At 49.8% G+C, this 19,867-nt stretch overlaps 2 protein-coding genes across 3 annotated transcripts; one reads left to right on the top strand and one right to left on the bottom strand.

The window, feature by feature from the left end:
• Window positions 1-216: 216 nt before the first annotated feature.
• GNL1 (G protein nucleolar 1 (putative)) lies at window positions 217-9,580 on the bottom strand. The gene is made up of 13 exons (XM_006215280.4): window positions 9,490-9,580; window positions 8,931-9,097; window positions 8,346-8,511; window positions 7,881-8,017; window positions 7,571-7,722; window positions 7,382-7,453; window positions 6,195-6,402; window positions 5,948-6,043; window positions 5,390-5,584; window positions 1,565-1,743; window positions 1,325-1,487; window positions 956-1,096; window positions 217-569 (listed from the first exon to the last, which is right to left on the bottom strand). The coding sequence occupies exons 2-13, from the start codon at window positions 9,001-9,003 to the stop codon at window positions 328-330; spliced, it is 1,824 nt and encodes a 607-aa protein (XP_006215342.1). The 5' UTR covers window positions 9,004-9,097; window positions 9,490-9,580; the 3' UTR covers window positions 217-327.
• A 556-nt stretch (window positions 9,581-10,136) lies between these two features.
• PRR3 (proline rich 3) lies at window positions 10,137-15,361 on the top strand. 2 transcript variants are annotated; one of them, XM_006215281.4, is made up of 4 exons: window positions 10,137-10,269; window positions 10,956-11,018; window positions 13,487-13,777; window positions 14,052-15,361. In XM_006215281.4, exons 1-4 carry the CDS (start codon window positions 10,164-10,166, stop codon window positions 14,156-14,158), a joined length of 567 nt encoding a protein of 188 aa, XP_006215343.1. In that variant the 5' UTR covers window positions 10,137-10,163; the 3' UTR covers window positions 14,159-15,361. The 2 variants fall into 2 exon arrangements, with proteins under 2 accessions (XP_006215343.1, XP_006215344.1); XM_006215282.4 differs by lacking the exon at window positions 10,956-11,018.
• Window positions 15,362-19,867: the final 4,506 nt, after the last annotated feature.

Here is a 19,867-nt window from a genome sequence, read left to right as displayed (position 1 = left end):
GCCTGAAGTGACCCCCAGCTTCCCCATGTTGATGATGGGGTTCCTAAGGTACAAGTAGGAGAGTGAGCAGAGGAAGCAGGTTTCAGACCTTAGAACCCACTGAATCAGCTCCTAAGAGAACACTTCCTTTGTAAAGAGAATGCTTGGAAAAAGAAGGGAGAAGAGCAGAGAAGCCTCCCACAGCTGCTTTCACCTCAGTCCATCTGGGGAAGGGGCTACAAAGCAGACAATCTTTATTCATAACTGGGGCGGCAGATGGGAGAGACCCCAGGTCAGTCCAAAAGCAAAGATATTAGGGGTGGGGGGAGGATGGAGCAGGACAAGGACTCAGCACTCATCCTCGCCCAGCAGGGCGTATGGGTTTCGGGCGGCCAGGCTGGACCCTGGAGCTGAGGTTGGGGTGTCCTCATCCCCTTCCCCCTCCTCATCCGCATCCCGGTCCTCCTCTCCCTCCTCCTCACAGGAGCTGCTCAGCTCTTCCTCTTCCTCCTCCTCCTCGTCACCTGCTGGCCCCACCCTGCCCTGCAAAACCACCAGCTCCATGGTCTCTGGATGGGACTCCCAGGTGCCTGGGGAACCAAAACAAGAAAAAGAATGGAGGAGAGTTTTGAGCAAGAAACTAACACCAGGAAAAGATGGGGAAGAGGCAAAGACTACGAATAACAATAACTTTTATAGCTGCTGGCATTCATCTGTTCACTCATTCATTCAGCCTCTCATGTGCTGGGCACCAAACAGAAGTTCTGCACACGTTAACTCCAGTCTCGACCCCCACCTTGCTGGGGGCAGCTACCACTCTGGTTTTGCAGATCAGGAAGTAGTCTCAGAGATGCTTAGTAACATCCAACTGGCCAATGGGTGCAGAATCCGGAATCCTCGCTCTGTGTGGCCACAAATCTCACACCCTTTTGCCTGCGCTAGAGCAGGGGCTGGGGAAGGACACTGGCTGACTGACCTTTCTGCTCGCTGTAGCCCGGCGGGTGAAAACACAGGCTGAGACGGCCATCCAATGCCAGCCGCAGGAGGCTGTTGGCCGCTCTGTACACATCATTTCGGGCCGCCTTGGCTGTCTTGTAACCACGTTTCTCTGCCCAAGCTGGAGAGAAAAAAGGATAATGGGGAGGGAAGCCCATCAACTGGGCCCAGTCACCATCACCCCACTACCCTAATACAGTCTTTCCAGTTTCCCCCAGAACATTCCAGGCCAAGATCTTGCTGGCCCTGAGACAGAAGTCTAGGGGTGAGTGGCCAGCCACCTGGTTGATGGCAGGACTTCTGCGGAGAGAGGGGAGGGGAGGGGAGAAGCCAGGCATACGGAACCCACCTTCACAGATGTCCCAGGCACACCAGGGGTGTTCTGCGGAGGGGTCCTCAGCCTCTGGATGGCGCAGGTGGAGCAGGGCCTGCACAGGGATTCGGGAGGCCAGGTAGCCCACGGCCGTGTATGGCTCCTGGATCTGGGCGATGGGGTAGATCCCCGCCAGGACCTGAGGGGAGACAAGAGCGCTCAGCACCTTCCTGGCCTCCAGGCTTCTCGCCACAGCTGCCCACTCTGCCCTCGTACCTGCAACTGCCTGGGCAGAAGGGAGGGGAAGGTGAGGCCTGGACAGTCACAGAGCTTCACGGAGGGGGTGAGGAAGTAGGTCTGAAAGTACCGGGTATGGCCCGGGGTTCTGGAGACGCTCACGACCTTCCGCCCCACCAGCCCGTTGATCAGCGAGGACTTGCCCACGTTGGGGAAACCTGAAGAAGACAAGGAAAATTAACATCTGACAGATCCTAACTTTGGGACAGGCAGGATGCAGTACTGTAGCTGAAGATGAAAGGGAAACCAGGGCGCAGGAGGAATAAAGGAAGCCGTATAACATTTCAAGTTACAGATCAGGCTGTGGACTCCCAGGGCCAAATCCTGGCCTCCCTGCTTAGCCAAGCTTTGTGACCTCAAGGCAATTTACTTAATTTTCTGAATCTCTGTTTTTGCATTTTACAGAGCGGATACCTCCAGCCTCAGAGTGGTCAGGGTGAAATGAGAAACTAATACAATTGTGTGGCTATGCCTGCGGTAGACTGAGTGCCCGATACCAGTGAGACACATGTCCCATGATTATCAAAACTTCTCCAAGAAGGAGACTGGAAGCCCAGGGGCTCACTGCACTCTCCTCATGACACCACCTTCATTCTGGCTGACTTCAGCATCTGCACAGATCTCCCGGGCAGCACTCTGGCCTCTCAGTGCCAGAATCTCCCTTCCAAAGGTTTGTCAACCCCACCTCTGTGCTCTGAGCCGGACCTGACACTTCACACTTTACAAACCTCAACTGCAAGCACCCCTCTCTCTGCCCTGACATCCATCTTTCCAGCTCTCTTATTCTGGTTCCTCCATTCCAATAAATCTGACCCTGACTAACACAGATACAGCATTCAATAATCAGCCCATGGCCTCTCTTCCCTTCTTACCCAACTTAGATTCCATGATCCAGCTGGACGGCCAGTCCCCTTAATAGACCTTCAACTCCCTGGCCCCGCCTCTCCCCTTTTTAGTCACCCGGCAAAACCCCAACCCTGTAAAATGCAATTCTGTCCACTCAGCACCTGCTCCCGGGCAGCTGACTAAGCCTGGGCAAAGATGCACCACGGTGCTGACTGTGCTGCGTTTACAACCAGCTCGAGTACAGCTGGCCCTCGGGATCCACAGGGAATTGGTTCCAGCAGCCCCTGAGGATACCAAAATCCATGGATGCTCAAGTCCCTTATATAAAATGGTGCAGTACAGTCGGCCCTCCGTACCCACGGGTTCCGTGACCGTGTCTCCTTTCAGAAGGGGAAGGGGAAACAACTCTCTTTTGACAACCCCTACCGGCCCTATCCCTCTGTTCCCTTTATAGTAAAACTCAAAGACTTATCTATTTTTTGTCACCACTTCTTCCTGCCATCTTTGTGACTATGAACTACAGCAGACGGTGCAGTTCTGCCATGTCGGTGCCGGTCTCTTGGGGCCACCCTAATCTATCTTTCTCTCCTCCACTTCCCTGAAACCACTGATCACCCTGCCCAGCTGCTGAGCAAGTCTGTTCTTATCTCACTCAACCCGTCAGCAACATTTGACACAGCTGAGCCCTCCCTGCCTCTCCAAATTTTTTATCACTTTTTAAAACTGAAGTATAGTTGATTTACAATACTGTGTTAGTTTCAGGTTTACAGCAAAGTGATTCAATTATATACATACATGTATGTATCTTTTTTCTTTTCCATTATAGTTTATTATAAAATACTGAATATAGTTCCCTACGCTATACAGTAAGTCCCTGTTGTTTTCCTCTCTAAACCTTTTTCATTTGACTTCTGGGACACTCCTGGCTTTGCCCTCCTTTGCCCAGCCTCTAAATGGCTTGGCCTTCTCTCCGCCTACCTCCTCTCCCATATCTCATCCAAGCCTCTGGCTTTAAATATCATTTATATTCACTAGTGGCTCCCCAAATTTAAATCTTGCCCGAATTCAAATCTCCAGTCCTCTCCCCTAAGCTCCAGGCTCCTATACCCACTGCCTGGTCAACATCTCCACTTGAGATATATAAAAAGAATCTCAGATTTAATTTCTGATTCCTTTCCCCAATCCCTCCAAACCTGCTCCTCTCCCAGTCTTCCTATCTCAGTATTCCCAGCTGCTCAGTACAAAACCCTGGAAGTCCTCCTTTATTCCTCACTTTCTCTTAGGCCCCAAGTGCAACCCATCAGCAACCTCGTTCTCTAACTTCAAAATATATTCTGATTCTGACCTGTCTCCCCACCTCCACCTCGACCACTCTGCTCTGAGCAAGTCTTCTTTCTCTCTAGTCTGGGACAGCCTCTGACCACACTCCCTCTGCTTCCTGTCCTGCCCAGCCCCACCATTCTCTTCTCAGCAGACACAGCAAACTTCTAAAACAAGAAATCAGATCCTGTCATTCCCCTGCTCAGAACTCACCACTGGCTTCTCATCAGACTTGGAATAAAATCCAAAACACCTTCTCATAGACCTTACATGATGTGGCCCCTGAGCTTTCTGACCTCATCCTCGATTCTCTTTCGGGGCTCCCATTCCCCAGTCCCCCTGGCACTCTGGCTAGCCCCACAATCACCAAGCTCGTTCCCACCTCAAGACCCCTTGGCCTGGAAGGAACTCTCCTCACGTCTCCAAATGGCCACTTCAGCTCAGCATCCAGGCTCTCCTCAGGGGGGCTTTCCCTGAGGACCTCTCCTGTCCCAGTCACTATTCCCTAAATACAGGATTTCAGATCACGCATCAATTTACTCCCAAGAAAACAAGCTCCGTGAGAGGAGGGACTTTTCTGTCATTTTCACAGCAACGTACTCCATCCCTAGAACAGCACCTGGTGCTGGGTAAGTATCTGTCCGATGGGTAAGTGAATGAGAGCTGGAGGGAAATCCAAACTCAGCGCTGCCTGGGCCACAGCAACGCTCTCCCCATTCCACCACCCTGAACCCAGACAGGTCAGTGCAGTGGCTACCGAGAGAGGCACAGGGGAGAGGCACAGGGCCCCTGTGTGGGAGAGCTGGGCTCAGACGCCAGGGGAGGCAAAGCTGGGGGGAAATGGCTGGAAAGGGGAGCCATCCGTCAGCAGTCAGGCAGGTTTTTGTCAAGACAAAAAGGAGACTGAAAGATAAGTCAGGAACATTTCCAAGGAGCTAAACTACTCTGCTTTCCCTAATTTCTCTTGGACTGGGCCTTTTTTTGGTTCCAATTATCACCTCGCTTACCACACCTTTGTCCAAGTCACTTCTCACCTGTCCTACCTCAAAAGAAAAGGGGCCCTGGCCCTAATTTTCTGTTCCTTTCTCCCCAACCAAGAGCACAGACAAAGCTCTTAATTAAGGGAAGATTCTCACAGACAGGAGACCTAAAGAGTTAAGACCCAGACAGAAGCTGATACTTGCTAAGCTCCTACTACAACTTAAGGATTACTCTACTCTGGACTAAGTACAGAACTGAAACAGTCACCATGTAAATCGCTTAGAATAATACCTGGTACACAGCAAGCATCATGTAAATGTTAAACTTTTAATAATTATTATTATTACTTTTATCATTGTTTGCCAAGTTTTGTTAGGCCCTCTGTATACTTCCTTCCAGTCCTCACATCCATTCTTTTAACTGAGCATCACTGTCCTCATTTTTTAAATCAAAGTCACTAGACTGAGAGTGGAGAAATAACTTGCTCGAGATCAACAAACTGAGAGAAGAGGTGGCATTTAACTCCACCATGCAGCAATCCTGCCACCACAGCATAAGACCCTGGAGCCTAACAGGACCTGACACCTGCCCTCTTTTCCAAATACTGAAATTCCGTGCCCCCAGAAGGCCGCCACACGTGGGCCACTGCTTCCTTACCCACACAGCCGATGGTCACCACCCCGTCCTTGTAGCGCTCTCGTGTGGGGCCTGTTGGCTCCATGGCTGAGTCAGTCTGCTGCTCCACCAGGACGGCCGGCCCGTCCTCCTCTTCCTCCTCCTCCCCGGAGCCATTGCCCCAGGTGGCCCCAGCCACATCCCGGGCAATCTTCTCCCGCCAGCTGCTCAGGTCCACTGCATAAGGAAGGAGAAGAAGGTTCTCTCCAGGGCCACTGTGTACAATGGCGCAGACCAGTGGTGCCCTCTGGAGTTGGACACCATGGCCGACTCTCCCCAGCCTTCACCTGACCCCACCGTGGAATCACGTGCATTTGAGTTTCTGACTCAAAAGAATGAAGGCAGCAAACCACTGGGGCTCCTGCCTACCCGCTGCCTCTCTTGTCCCACTAAGTCAGGCTGCTCTCTCTTCTGTCCTTCCCTGTGGTCTCTTGCCTGAGTCCAAAAGAGAGGGACTGACTCCGGGAAAGGTGAGCAAAGTGAACCAAGGCCTTCATCTCCCCCTGGGCCTCCGACAGCTCCCCTCTAAGGGGCACATACCTTTCCCGGCAGTGATGGCTTCACAGGCTCTCAGTAGCTGCTCTGGCCCCAGGGCCCGAGTCCATCCTCTCCCCCGCCTCCGACTCTTCTTCAAGACTGAGATCAGAGGGCACAAAAGCATAAGCACACCCCATGGGCTTTATGCACCCTCTCTGTCCTGCCACCCTCAGGCCCAAGATCAGGTTCCCCTTTGTCCCTGCCACCCACCTCTCCCACTCCCACATTGTCCTCTTCATTGCCCACTCACCGCTGCTAGGGTCCTGTGGGGTGCGAGGGTCCCGAGGAAAAGAGGTGAAAAGGACAATGTGGAGCTGGGGATAGTGTTGGTGGAAATAATGCTTCCAGGCAACCACAAGGGCTGGTGGGGCCAGATCCACCTTGTTCAGGACCAGCACCAGGGCCAGCCCAAGCTCTCCAGTCACATACTCATAAAGTGCTGGTGGGAAATTCACAACCTGGAACAGGGATGGTAAGAGGAGGGAGTGATAAGAGGTCAACCCAGGGTTCTCTGCCTCCAGCTCCCCATTCACCAGGCACAGCTTTGGAGATGAGACCCTGGTGGTAGCAGATCCTGGGGCAACAAGGACAAATCAGCCAAACTGAACTAGGAGGACAAGCTGGGGTAAGTAACACCTATGCATTGGTCTCTAGGGGCTTAGCACAGGGCCTAATTAGGGACGGAAATGAGCTAAAAACAAGATGAAGAAATAGTGACCCCTAGCACACTGGGGTGAAGGCTGGGATCACACACAGGGATGGGAGTTGGGATAGAAATTAATATCTATTTTCATATTTAGACAACTGTCTACATGTGTACGCAGGCATATGTACATGCAAGCCATGTGTGTGCGTGTTTGTATTGAGCAAGAGTGGCTGCGTAAGAAAGCATGTGTATGCATGCATGTCTAGGAGCACACAGGCGTGTATGTCATTAAGGCCCTCCAACCTAAATGTCTGCACAAACCTCAGACCTCCTTTTCTCCCACTGGAGAACAACAGCAAGTGGCAAAGCCAAGTTCACACAGGGGCTGTCCAGCAGCACAGTCTAGAGCCTTAACCACACCCTAGCATCCCAGCTGAGGCTGAGTTCTGTAGTGACCCATGTGGCAGGCCAGGGGGTTAAACCCCAGCTGTCTTCATAGAATCCCCTGGAGCTTGACACTAGGAGCTCTATTAGCTCTGAAGGGCTAGGAAACAGCCCACTCTTCCATCAAAAAAATATAGGAGAGTGGAGTCAATTGACCAGGAGAGGAGTGATAGGCTGTGACATGGATGAATAAAAATTGAGTTCTTGACTGAAGACATCAGCATGGGGTAGAGGAGACCAGAAAGGAAGAGATTACCTTTCTGGCTCCCAACTCCTGCCTCTGCCCTTTACCCATCAAGAATCTTCCTCCCTCCTCCCCTTCGCACACCCTCATCCCCAGGACTCACTGGATGTCGGATATCAGTAATTAGCAGAACAATGTCAGACATCTCTAACACTCGCCACAGCTGCCTCCATGTCTGAAAAGACAAGGTCAGAGGAAGAGAACCTGAGCTCAGAGTCACTCTCCCGCCTGACCCCAGACCAATTTGACCATGGGTCACCATGCCCCACTCCTGTCCCCACTGTATTCTCACCTCCAGATTGTGCTCGAAGTAGCTGAGCTTCTCAGAGGTGTAAGCCCCGTGAATCTTCCCAAGATACTCCTGGAAGCTCCTTTCCTCCTGGCTCATCAGTTGCTCCTTGGACATCTCATAGTTCCAAGGAGGACGTCGGGGAAAGTCCAGGACTAGGAAATCAAGAAAAAGCCCAAATAAGTCTGAGAATAGTTTCAGGACTCATAGGTGCATCCCAGACCCCTTCCTCCCAGTCAGCTCTTACTCTTCCAAACTCCTTCCCTCAGCCCATTGCCTGTCCCAAGCAACCTGGTGTTGGGCTCTCACTCACCGGAACCTGGCTGATAGACCTCCCGGATGTCCAGCTCCAGCAGCTCAGCACTGACAGGCTGCAGCACTTGCTCCCGGGCTGCTCTCTTTCTCCGCTCCACCTCCTCGCGGCTGTCTCGCTCAAAATGCAGCCGGTATCTAACAGGACGGGACCAGCAGGTAACTTCGCAAAGCTTTCTCTCCCGTTCAAGTCTCCCCTCTGAGTCAGCCCTCCCCCAAATCTCCTTCACGCGGTGGTAGGCCTTCCTCTAAGTTTCGCCATTCTGAAAGTCAAACTCTCTCCAGCCTCTCCGGAAGGGAAGACTGTGATCCGCTCCGGTGACCCAGCGGCCCGTGAAGAACCGCAGCATCCCAGTCCCACCATCTCCTGTTTCAAGCCTCCAACAGCAGGAGCCTGCTTTCCCCCAACGCTCTAACTTCCGGGTAGGCGGGGAAGCCCGGGACAGAGCCCCCCGCCCACTCTCACCGATTTGGGTCATAGCCTCGCGGCCCCAGCCCCTGGGAAGGCTGCTGGTTGAGCCTGCGGATGTGATGGGTCACAGACTCTCCATCTGAGGTGTCGGTCTGCTCCTCCCGCCGCTCCCGGCTCCCGCTGCGGCTGTTGGAACTGGATCGCAGCCCATCTTGAAGCCCTGCGGGGAGGAGTCGGTGACGCCAGTGCTGGCCAGCTCTCAGGGGCTATAAGACCCCTTTCCTCGGTCGGCCTGGCTCCTCCTCACATCACCTCACTTCTTTTGAAGCCGGGTCCTCCCAGCTACCCTACCCAAGACCCTCCCGGATGTGCGTGGAGGGAGGCATTCCTCCTCCAGGGATCTGCGGGGATGGCGCCCCATTCGAGCAGGAGGGATTCCCCTCCCCCAACTCTCCATCCTTCCCCACCCCTTCCAGAGGTAGTGGGCTGGGGTGAAGGAATCCCCTCCGCGGTCGCCCACGCGCGTCGGCGCGCGGCCACCACCCCCTCCTACGCCTCCCAGAGGTGAGGCGGGCACACCCCTCCTTCCAGATGTGCGGGAGTCCGAGCCCCGCCCCCTCCTCTAGCTCCCGCACTGACCTCGCTTCCGCTCCCGCTTGTCCTGCAACTGCTTCTTCTTCTGCTTGACGCTGAAAGGCTTCTTCCTCGGCATGGCCCGGACCAGTCACCTGGCCCGCCCTCCGCCGAGCTCCCGCCGCCTCAACTGACTCCCCCGGGGGCTGCCCCCGCCGCAAGGGCCCGGGACCCTGGAGGGGGCGGGGCCGTAAGGTGACGTCAGCGGGCGGGCCCAGCCGATGCGCCCCGGCGGCCGGGGTGCAAGGCAACCGAGAGGGAAATATAGTCACTTCCCTCTGAGAGCGAGGCGGGAGGATGATGCTGGGTGGGCTACCCGCACGTGAGAGCCAGTAGCACCGAGAGGGCGCAGCGGCGGCGAAGAAGAAGGCGCGCGTGGGAGGATCGGGCTAACTTCGTCACGGACGCTACCAACTCGCGTTCGGAGGAGGGGGGAAGCGTGTCATCACTACCTTGCGCGCTTGGGAGAAGCTACCACTCACCTGGAGGGGGCGGTGGAGCGGAGGGCGGGCCCTACCAACGTGGGGAGAAAGGGGCGTGGACCCGCAGAAGCTACTTTACCAACCCTCGCTGGACCTTAGAGGAAAGCCGCGACTGCGCGTCCGGCGAAGGAAGCCGAGGTGCTGGGCTACCCTGGCGGCAGGGTCAGAGGTCTTGAGGGGCGGATGGAGGTCTGGAGAGCCCTGGGCAACGCCCTGCGTGGACCGAAATTCCTTGTGAGGACGATGATAAGGAGCAGGTTTTCAGTTCATAAGTGCAAGCGCTGGTGAGGCGGGAAACCCAGGTGGGACAAGGATTTTTGGAGGGAGGTCATAGGGCACGAAGTTGTGCCTGCAGCTGTTACCATAGAAACCGGGGACCGGATGTGGCGATCTTAGGATGCGACAGCTCTCTCTTATCAGGCCTTCTGGCCCGAGAGCCTTTCAACTCTATGGCACACTATGAGGAGCCGGCTGTGGGGTTTTTTTCAGCGAGAAGAGAAGCGAGCAACTTTCTCAAAGCATTTATAGAAACGCGGCAAAGAAAACGTCTGAGATTGCCACCATGCCTGGCAGAGACCGAGGGAGGCGGCTGATTTGAGAACGAGCCGCACAAATGGTCCCCGCAGCCTTCCGGAAGTGAAATGGCGGGAGTCTCAGCCTCACTGTCCATCGCCCCCCCCGGAAGCGGAAACGGAATCCCAGCGTGCCCCTTCCTCACTGCCCTCCAAATCCCGCTGCAGCCATTGCCGCAACCACGATGCCGAAACGAAAGAAGCAGAATCAGCAGCAGCAGCAGCCGCAGCAACAGCCTCCACTACCAGAGCAGGAAGAGATTGGAGACGAGGAGGATGGGAGTCCCATCGGTGAGGAGCCCGGGAGGGGTGTGCACATGCCTGTCAGCCGGTCGAGTCATGGGGTTAGGGGCTGAAAAGGTGCGGGGGAGGGGACTCCAACGGAAGGAGGAAGGGCGCACGCGCTGGGGCGGGGGCGGGGGGAGGACTGTCTGGGATGGAGCATACTAAATGAGTTCTCTTACTTGACCCCTCAACTTCAAACTGGCCCCTAAACCTTTCTAAAGAAGGCAGGGAAGAAGATAAAGAGCTTGTGTGCGCAGCCACAAAACGACAAGGGAGAGGGTCAATAGAGAGGTTCCAGGTTGCAGTGACTGAGATGACAATTTGTGAACGGACTTTCACAGGGAAGGTGGAAGTGTAGTTTTCCTTAAACTACTCGGTGGCGGGGTGAGGGAGAAAGCTATCTGATTGGTCAGCAGTTAAAGAGAGGGATTAGATGGCCTCTGGAATCTCTTGGGATCTTTTGGTTAGCAACAATGTAATAGAAAAAGTTTGTAGTTACCCTTCCCTCCCTTGACTGAGTCTCCACTTTGCAAACCTTGAAGAGCTTTGCAGATAGGTGGGGTGAGAACTTGTAACACTGCTGAGAATATACCTGGCTTTACTGGTTAGATTAAGAAATGAGTAATAGAAAGAAACAGGATCATCAGTCCTTTAATCCATTCTGATGACCGTATTTTCATGTCTACTCTTAGGACCACCCAGCCTTCTGGGCCCTCCCCCCATGGCCAATGGAAAGCCTGGCGACCCCAAGTCAGGTGAGGAGGAAGGGGCCCTGATCCTTTGATTAGGTCCTGGAGAAGGGAGCAAGGGAGGGGCTAAAACCTAAAAAGGAATTAAAATTTAAAAATCAGGGATTTTGTACGTAAATGAATGGAGAGATGTTGTGTATTGATAGATTGGAATACTCATTGTTGTAAAAATGCCAGTTCTTCTCAAATTGATCTATAGATTCAGTGCACTCCCGGTTATAATCCCTACAATGTTTTGGTAAAAATAAACATTCTACATTATAATATGGAAATGCAAAGGATCAGAGTGAGACTGCAAAGACTGTCTTGAAATGGAAGGGCTTACCCTGAATGTCAAGACTTACTGTAAAGCCACAGCAGTTATGACGGTGTGATATTGGCACAACAATGGACATGTCAACAGAACAACATAAAGAGTTCAGTAACAGGCCCGCACATAAATGGCCACCTCGCTTATGATGAAAATGGAACTGAAATAGTGGTCTTTTCAGTAAATGATGCTGGATTAATTAGATATTTGTGGGGAAAAAAAGAGAAATTTGATGTCCTGTTCATACCATATATGAATGTCAATTCCAAGTGGACTGTAGATCTAAGTATAAAAGATAAAGAAATTATCCTAGAAAACAAATATATTTCATGATCTTAAAGTAGATTAGAGTTCTTAGACAAGAGACACACACACTAACCGTAAAGGAAAGATAGACTGAACTACATTAGAAAATATGAACTTCTGTTAATCAAATGACACTAGTAAGAAGTTAATAAGAAGCCCTAGTGTAGAAGAGACTTGCAATAAATATAGCCTTTAAATAAAGAGCTCAAATCTAGAATTTATAAAGAACTCACTGACAATGGGCAACTCTGGAACTCTCTGGAAAAATGGGCAAAAGACCAGAACAGCTACCTCATAAAAACTGAGATCTAAATAGCCAAAAACATGAACAAGAACTCAACATCATTAGTCGTCAAATAAATGCAAGATAAAAACACATAACTTTGAAACTGAACCCCTTGTATACTGTTGGTGGGATTGTAAAATGGTGCAACCACTATGGAAAACAGTATGGAGATTCTTCAAAAATTTAAAAACAGAACTACGATATAATCCAGCAATTCCACCTCTGGGTTTTTATTCAAAAGAGTGGAAAGCAGAATCTTGAAGAGGGATTTGCACACCCATGTTCTTAGCAGCACTACTCACCATAGAGATGGAGGCCAACCAAATGTCCATTGATGGATGAGTGGGTAACAAAATGTGATATAATCCTACAATGGAATATGAGTCAGCCCCCAAAAAGGAAGAAAGTCCTGTCATGTGCTACAGCACAGATGAACCTTGAGGCCATTATGCTAAGTGAAATGAGCCAGTCACAAAAAGGCAAGTACTGTATGGTTTCACTGATGTGAGGTATCTAAAGTAGTTAAAATCATAGAAGCAGGAAGTACAATGGTGGCTGCCAGGGGCTGGGTGAAGAGGGGAAAAGTGAGTTGTTTAGTAGCTATAAACTTCCAGTTTTGCAAGATGAAAAAGTTCTGGAGATGTGTTTCCCAACCATGTGAATCTACTTAATGCTATGGAGATGTACACTTCAAAATAGTTAAGGTGGCAAATTTTTCATTATGTGTTTTAACCACAATTAAAAAAAAAAACACTTTTCACGCCAGAATGACAAAAATGAAAAAGATCAACATTACCAAGTGTTGTCAAGGAACTACCAGTTGTATGGAACAACTGCTCGTGGGAGCATGAATTGGTACGACCACCACTTTGGGGGAAAAAAAGGTTTGACTTTCTTAAACTTGAGCATACACATACTCAAGGACCCAGTACTCCCTTTACTGTGTATACACTCAACAGAAATGCATATGTGAGTGTAACAAAAACATGTATAAAGATGTTCATAGCAGCATTTTTCATTATAGCCCCACACTGGAATCCACCCACATGTGCACCATCAGTAGAATGGATAAATAAGTTGTGTGTACACTCAATAGGATACTACACTGCAATGAAAATGAAGGAACTCCTGCTACAGGTGACCTGGGTGAATTTCATAAACACGATGTTGAGTGAAAGGAACCAGACGCAGGAAGAATGCACACTGTATGATTCCATTTATGCAGAGTTCAAAAACAGGCAAAAACTAACCTATGGTGCTAGAAGTCAGGATACTTGTTTCTTTTGGGGAAGAAGGTGGAATGGTAGGGAAGGAGGGCCGCAAGAGGGTAGGGCTTCTAAAGTGTTAATAAGGCTCTGTTCTTTCTCCAGCCTGTGTTAGTGGACACTCAGGTGTGTTTACTTTGGTGATAATTGAGTTGTGCACTTAAAATTGTGTATCTTTTTGTATGTATGTTGTACTTCAATAAAAAGTTTTTAAAAAAATATGAAGGCTTCATTATCTGAGTTTAGCTGGTCATTGATCACTTTTCCGTGTTCCTCTCTCTCTTTCTCTCTCTCTCTCCCTTTCCAGCTCTTCACAGAGGTCCTCCGGGATCAAGGGGACCAATAATCCCACCGCTGCTGAGTCTCCCACCTCCTCCCCGGGGCAGAGGTCCAATTCGGGGAGGCCTAGGCCCCAGGTCTGGCCCATACGGTCGTGGTTGGTGGGGAGTCAATGCTGAACCTCCTTTTCCTGGACCAGGCCATGGAGGTCCCTCCAGGGGAGGCTTTCACAAAGAGCAGAGAAACCCTCGAAGGCTCAAAAGCTGGTCTCTTATCAAGAATACCTGCCCACCCAAGGATGGACCCCAGGTTATGGAAGGTGAGGTCCATTTTCTTTATGCCTGCACACATTTACTAGCCATCACTCCCAGAGTGACCCAGTGCCCAGGATGCCCGTGACTCTTCTCCTCTGGGCTGTCCTTTGTCTTTTTGAAGTAGGAGTAGCCCTGAATGTTTTTTCTCCCAGGAGAAAGACTACCATTCCATAATATCTGGAAATGGTAATGAGTAGGAAATCTGTCTTCTCTGCTTTTTGTCACAATTTTTTTCTTCTCAGTAGCATTTTAAATTGCCTAATTTTCACTTGTTCACAGACAAATCCGACCGCCCTGTCTGCCGACACTTTGCCAAAAAGGGCCACTGTCGATACGAGGACCTCTGTGCCTTCTACCACCCAGGCGTCAATGGACCTCCTCTGTGAGATTGTGCCTTCCCATCCAGGCTGGAAGGAGCCCTCTGACCTAGCGGCCATACACTTCCCTGGGGCCCTGAGATGGCTACTGTGAGGTGGTTCCACTCACTACCCTCAGTCAGTGACGCCCACCCCCATCGCCACCTCCCCAACTTGGGGTCCAGAGTTGTTCCATCGCTGGTGCGCGGTGTGCACTCTTCTGATCCCGCTTCCAGAGACTCGTCTTCAGGACCCCATCTTCGTTCCATTCAACTGCCTCCTGGATCCTTTTCCCCCTCGCCGACTGACTGCGGAACAGGAAACCTCTTTGGTGCTGTTTCTTGTGCATCTGTCTGCCCAGCCCCCGGGATTGCCCTGGATTCCTGAGAGCCCTGGAGCAGTTTCCTGCCAATCCCTTCTTCTAGCTACTTGTTTGAAGTTCTTTTTACGTGACAGCCCCTACCCGCAATGTTGTCAGCTGCTCCGTGACACTCACCAGGTCATCTGACCTGGAGTCAAGTGTGAATGGCTTGTCCAGAGTTACTCCCCGAGAGGCCACTCTCCCTGCTTCTGGATTTCGTAGTTTCTGCGTCAGTAGCATGATCCCCACCGCTATGGTCTGTGATCACTGTGCTTTGTGAAACTGTGCATCCCCCGTAGCCTTTCTCGGTGTCTGTGGCATTTTTGTGACTTCCCAACACTAGAGTAAGTTTTTCTGCCAAAACAAGTGGGGCCGTCGGTGCCCTCTAGACTTCCCCACCTCCCAACATGGGAGAATTGTGAAACTTCACACAAGACTGCCTCCCTGGTCCTGCTCGTTCCTCTCCTGGTGTCGGTTTCTCTGGGTTTGACACAGGCCCGAGAGATGTCCTCCAAAGCCTCAGATGGGCCTACCCTGTCTCCTCTCCAGCCCGTTTTAGTTAAACTACTTCATTGTGAGGCCACCAGCCCTTTCGTTTGAATTCTGTGAATCTCCACCTGGCCTACCTGTGGGTGGAACTTGGATAGTACTGTCGCCCTCTTCCAACCTTCTTCCCCTGCATCCCTGGCACTGGTTGTTTTCTGTGAAAACGGCAGTGAACAGGCTCAGTTTTGAACTGTCCCTGAGGAAATGGGTCAGGAGTTGTGTGGGCAAGAGGGAGGGGTGAGAGCTGTCGGAGAACTGAGAATGAATTTTTTTTTAACATTTTTTACATTAGTAATAAACACAGTGGAAACAAACATTTTCTTTAATCCCTGTGTTCCAGTCATCTCTGGAAATGCAGATGAGGCTGTGCTTGGAGTCAGTTTATTCTTCATTGAGTTCGTATGCAGTGGTGATAGAAGTTTCTTCCAGTCTGAAGGAACCCATAGGGTCCCATTATCCTATGGGCATCAACTGGAGCAGGCTGCATTACGTTCAAGGGTGAAGTTTTGTTGGAGAAAGGCAAGGCCAGGTATCCATGGAGTAATTTTTAAACATTTTACCCGTGTTTATGGTTTGATGTTTATGGAGTGTTAACAACAAAGCAATATGTCGACAGATATTTGTAGAGCGCCAGTTGGCCAGGCAGTATGCCAGGCACCAGAGATAACAGAGCCAAAACCAGTGAATTTAAGATCTACAGTGGGAGGCATGTTCATCAAGAAATCACAACTTCATGTGAAGCACTTGTCCAAAGTGCAATGAAGAAGCAAGACCTGGTGGGAGAGTATGTAATAAAGGCAGTCTGGGAAGATGGCAATGGGGACAAACTGAGGACAAGCAGGAGGTGAGGTGGGAGAGCATCGTCCAGGCAGAGGTGTTAAGAGGACGTGGGAAGAGTGGGAGGTGAGGCAGGAGGAAGAGGACCTTGACCTCTCGGCCTTGCAGGATGTAAGGGTCTTTTGGAAGTGGCAGTTAGAAGGTTACTTGAGTAGCCTGAATGAGTCGTGCTGGTGGTGTCTTGGGTAGCAGAGTGGGGAGAAAAGTGGACATTTGGAAATAAGGGATCAAAATGAAAGTATTTTAGGTTTCTCTGGTTCATTCTGGCTTGCATAACCAAGTACCCATTTAAACAGAAAGGTATTAGGAGAAAACAGAATGCCTCTAATTGTTTTGGAATGGTTGAGTCTGAGCTGCCTTTTAAGACATTCAAGGAGAGCAATTAAGTAGTTGGGTATACAGGCTTGGTACTCAGATCAAACTGGAGACAGGGGAGGATATAGCTCAGTGGTAGAGTGCATGCTTAGCATGCATGAGGTCCTGGGTTCAATTCCCAGTACCTCCATTAAATAAATCGAATTACCTCCCCCCAGAACAAACATGAACTCCCTACAGAATTGTTACATTAAAAATAAAAAAACTGGAGACATAAAGCTGAGTTATCTGCATGTAGGTAGTGGTTGAAGCCATGAGCATGGATATATTCATTCACTCTAAATACTAAACACCTACTGTGCCCCTGTTTATATCAGCTTTAAGTTCAGTTGTAACAGAAACCAAAATAAGTCTTAAAGCAAGATAGACGTTTATTATTCAAGTCAAGAGGTCATACAACACTTCTGTGACAATCATGCCACCACAAGGTCCTCAGGTATTCAGAATGCCTCCTCCCCCCAGCCCTCAGCTCCATGATTCTTGGGGTCAGACCCTCCTAGTCACAGTCTGAAGTGAAGCTCTAGCTTGTTTATTTATCCTCCAAGCCTCAGGATGAAGGAAGGGCAGAGGAAATTACCAAACTAACCTACAGCTCATCAACATGTTACTGGCCATAACTTAGTCCTGTGGCCAATACCTAGCTGCCAGTGAGGCTTGAAAAGTACTCTTTATCAGGCAGCCACGTGTGAAGCAAACAATTGGCTTTTCAGTGCCAATGTGTAAAAACATTAGGGTAGGATGAAATCCTCAACCAGCACCTCCCTGCTAAACCTTGGGCATGCAATAAGAGAATAAGACAGTAAATGTGTCAATGCCCTCCAGCCAGAGACCAAACAGGAACCATCTATAGTTAAACAAAGGTGGGTCTGTCACCTGCAGAGATCTCATTAAGAGAGGATTAGGAATGATAGGATTATGGGTTTATGTTAGGTGATTTGGGGGAAGATTCAGGGAAATGGGGAATCTGGGTTTATAACCTGCAGAGATCTCATTAAGAGGGAGGGATGACAAGATTAGGGTTTGTGTTAGGTGATTTGGGGGAAGATTCAAGGAAGTGGGGAGTTGGTCTATATTGGGTGCTTACAGGCAGGGGGTGCATTTCTATGTACGTTTTAATAGTCATCCTTTGGTATCTATCATCCTTTGGAACTCCCTCATATGCCAAAATCCAAAGATGCTCAAGTCTCGTATATAAAATGGCATAGTATCTGCAGATAACCCACACACACGTTCTCTCCTATAATACTGAATACAATGTAAATGCTATGTAACTAGTTATAAATACAATGTAGATGCAAGGTAAATAGTTGCTGGTCTGCAGCAAATTTAAGTTTTGCATTTCGGAATTTTCTGGATATATTTTTTCCCCTAGCATTTCAATCCTAGGTTAGTTGAATCCGAAAATGTGGCAGCTGTAGATACGGAGTCTCATCCAGAGAGGAGGAATGAAACATGGCAAAAAAGCAGCCAGGACTCATTTTGGCTGAGAGGGACCTATTTAGCATTTATGTTTTGTTTAGTGACCTTGTTTTTTGTCTGCGCTTTGACAAGGTTATAGAATTTGTCTTAACCTCATCACAGTCACAGATTGGCCTTGTCTGACATTGGTGTTCTGTGAGGTTATGTTCAATGTGAGAACATCACAGCCTTGATGTGAGGGCCAGGTCAGCTCTTAGCAACACCAAGGCCTAACTGTTAGTGTCAGGCCAGTTCCCAGTTGTCAGGGGCTGTTCTTCCTCAAAGGTAAGCAAATGAATAATCACAGGTTGTGATTAGTGATATAAAGAACATAATGGGGCACTAGAGAGAGGATAATTGTTGGGGGCTACGTAAGATGTGGTTAGGATAGACCTCGCCAAGGAGTCTGTAGCTGAAATCACCTGAGGAGAGTGTCAAATGGGAAGACAAGAGGGCCTAAGAATTAGCCTAGAGGAAAGCTGATATTTAATGGCCAAAGGAAGAAAGACAAGGATGAGCCTGACAAGGAGACTAAGGCGGGATGGCTAGAGAGGCAGGGAGAGATCTTTAGAGTGTGGCATATTCTGGTTGCTAGCTCCATGCCGGGTACCATGCTAAGTTCTTCCCATTCACTGTCTTATTTAAGCCTTACATTCATCCAGTGAATACTCAGTGCCTATTCTGGGCCAGGCCCTGGGATGTATCAGTGAAAAAGACCAAATTCGGGCCCATATAGTGCTTCAGTCTATTGGGGATAATAGGCAATAAATTAGCTCTACCACTGGGCTCTATTACCCAGTAATATAATCTTAAGACATAAATGCTGTGAAGAAAAACAGTGAGGGAAGAGGCTAGAGAGTGACAGAAGGAAGAAAACAGGTCATTACTACAACAGATAGGGCTTTGAGGAGGTAATGTGAATAAAGGCAGAAATTAAATGAAGAGGCTATCATATGAATATCTGGAGGAAGTGCATTCCAGGCATAGGGAACAACAAGGGCAAAGGCCTTGAGGCAGGAATAAGTTTGAGAGGTTGAAGTAAAAATAGAAGGCCAGTGTGTCTAGCCAGTAGGAGATGAGATCAGAAAGTTCAACTAGAGATCTCGGAAAGGATGCCGGGTAAACAGTTGGATTCATGAGCCTGGAGTTTAGGGCAGAAGTTGGGATCAATAAGAGACATTTGGGAATCTTCACCAGTTATGGATGGTATTTAAAGGCATGAGACAAAGAAGAGTGTCAAAGATTGAGGCTGGAGGCACTTGAGCATTTAGACTTCAAGGGGGAGAAGTCAGGAAAGGAGAGAGAGGGAGCAGACAATGAGATGGAAAGCAAACCTGGAGAGAACTGTGCCCTTGAAGAAAGCAAAAAGGGGAGGGAGTGACCATCAGTCAAATGCTGCTGGGGAGTGAGTAGGATAAGGACAGAGAACTGGCCCCGAACTGTTAACCTTGGCAAGAGTGGATTCAGGCAATGGTAGGGACAAAAGCATAGACTAGTAGTTTAAGGAGAGAATGGCAGATAACAAGGCTATCGGGAACGCCTTGCTTACACACCTATTCAGTGGTAGAGTTAGAAGTGAACCCAAATCTTGATTGTGTTGGTGATTTAATGGCTGTATACATGTCAAAACTTATCAAAGTGTACACTTGGAAGTTTATTGCCTATTTGTGCAGTTTATCATATCTCAATTATACTTCAGAATAGCTGTTATCAAAAAAAGGGGGGAGTGAACCCAAGGTCCACCGCATCGTGATTTCTGTTGGGCTAGAGTTCCTCCTCGTTTTCAACTCTACACCTCAGGGTTTTGTGACACATCTGAACACTAAACCGACAAGGCCTCTTCCTGAGTTGGTGGACTCCGCCTTTCTGTCGCTAACCAGACGTAAGGGGCAGGCAGAAGGTAGCGTTCAGCTTGAAAAAAAAAAAAGGATGCCTTCACCCTTTCGAACTAGTCGGAAATTACTACGTTCAGTACTTAGTCACGGCATCGCGGAGTTCTCAGATCCTCATAAACTCTGCTGATGCGACCGGACTAGGCGGACTCCGGTCACGCCCCTTCATTGAAGGCCACGCCCCCACTGGCAGCAGGCACGCCCCCAAGATGACGGTGCGGCGCCCACGTGCACCGCCTGGGGGCGGGGTCAACTGCGTCTAGAGCCCGC

This window comes from Vicugna pacos, chromosome 20 (assembly GCF_048564905.1).
Source record: "Vicugna pacos chromosome 20, VicPac4, whole genome shotgun sequence".
NCBI classification, from domain to species: domain Eukaryota; kingdom Metazoa; phylum Chordata; class Mammalia; order Artiodactyla; family Camelidae; genus Vicugna; species Vicugna pacos.
This window is presented reverse-complemented; position numbering and strand designations above follow the sequence as displayed.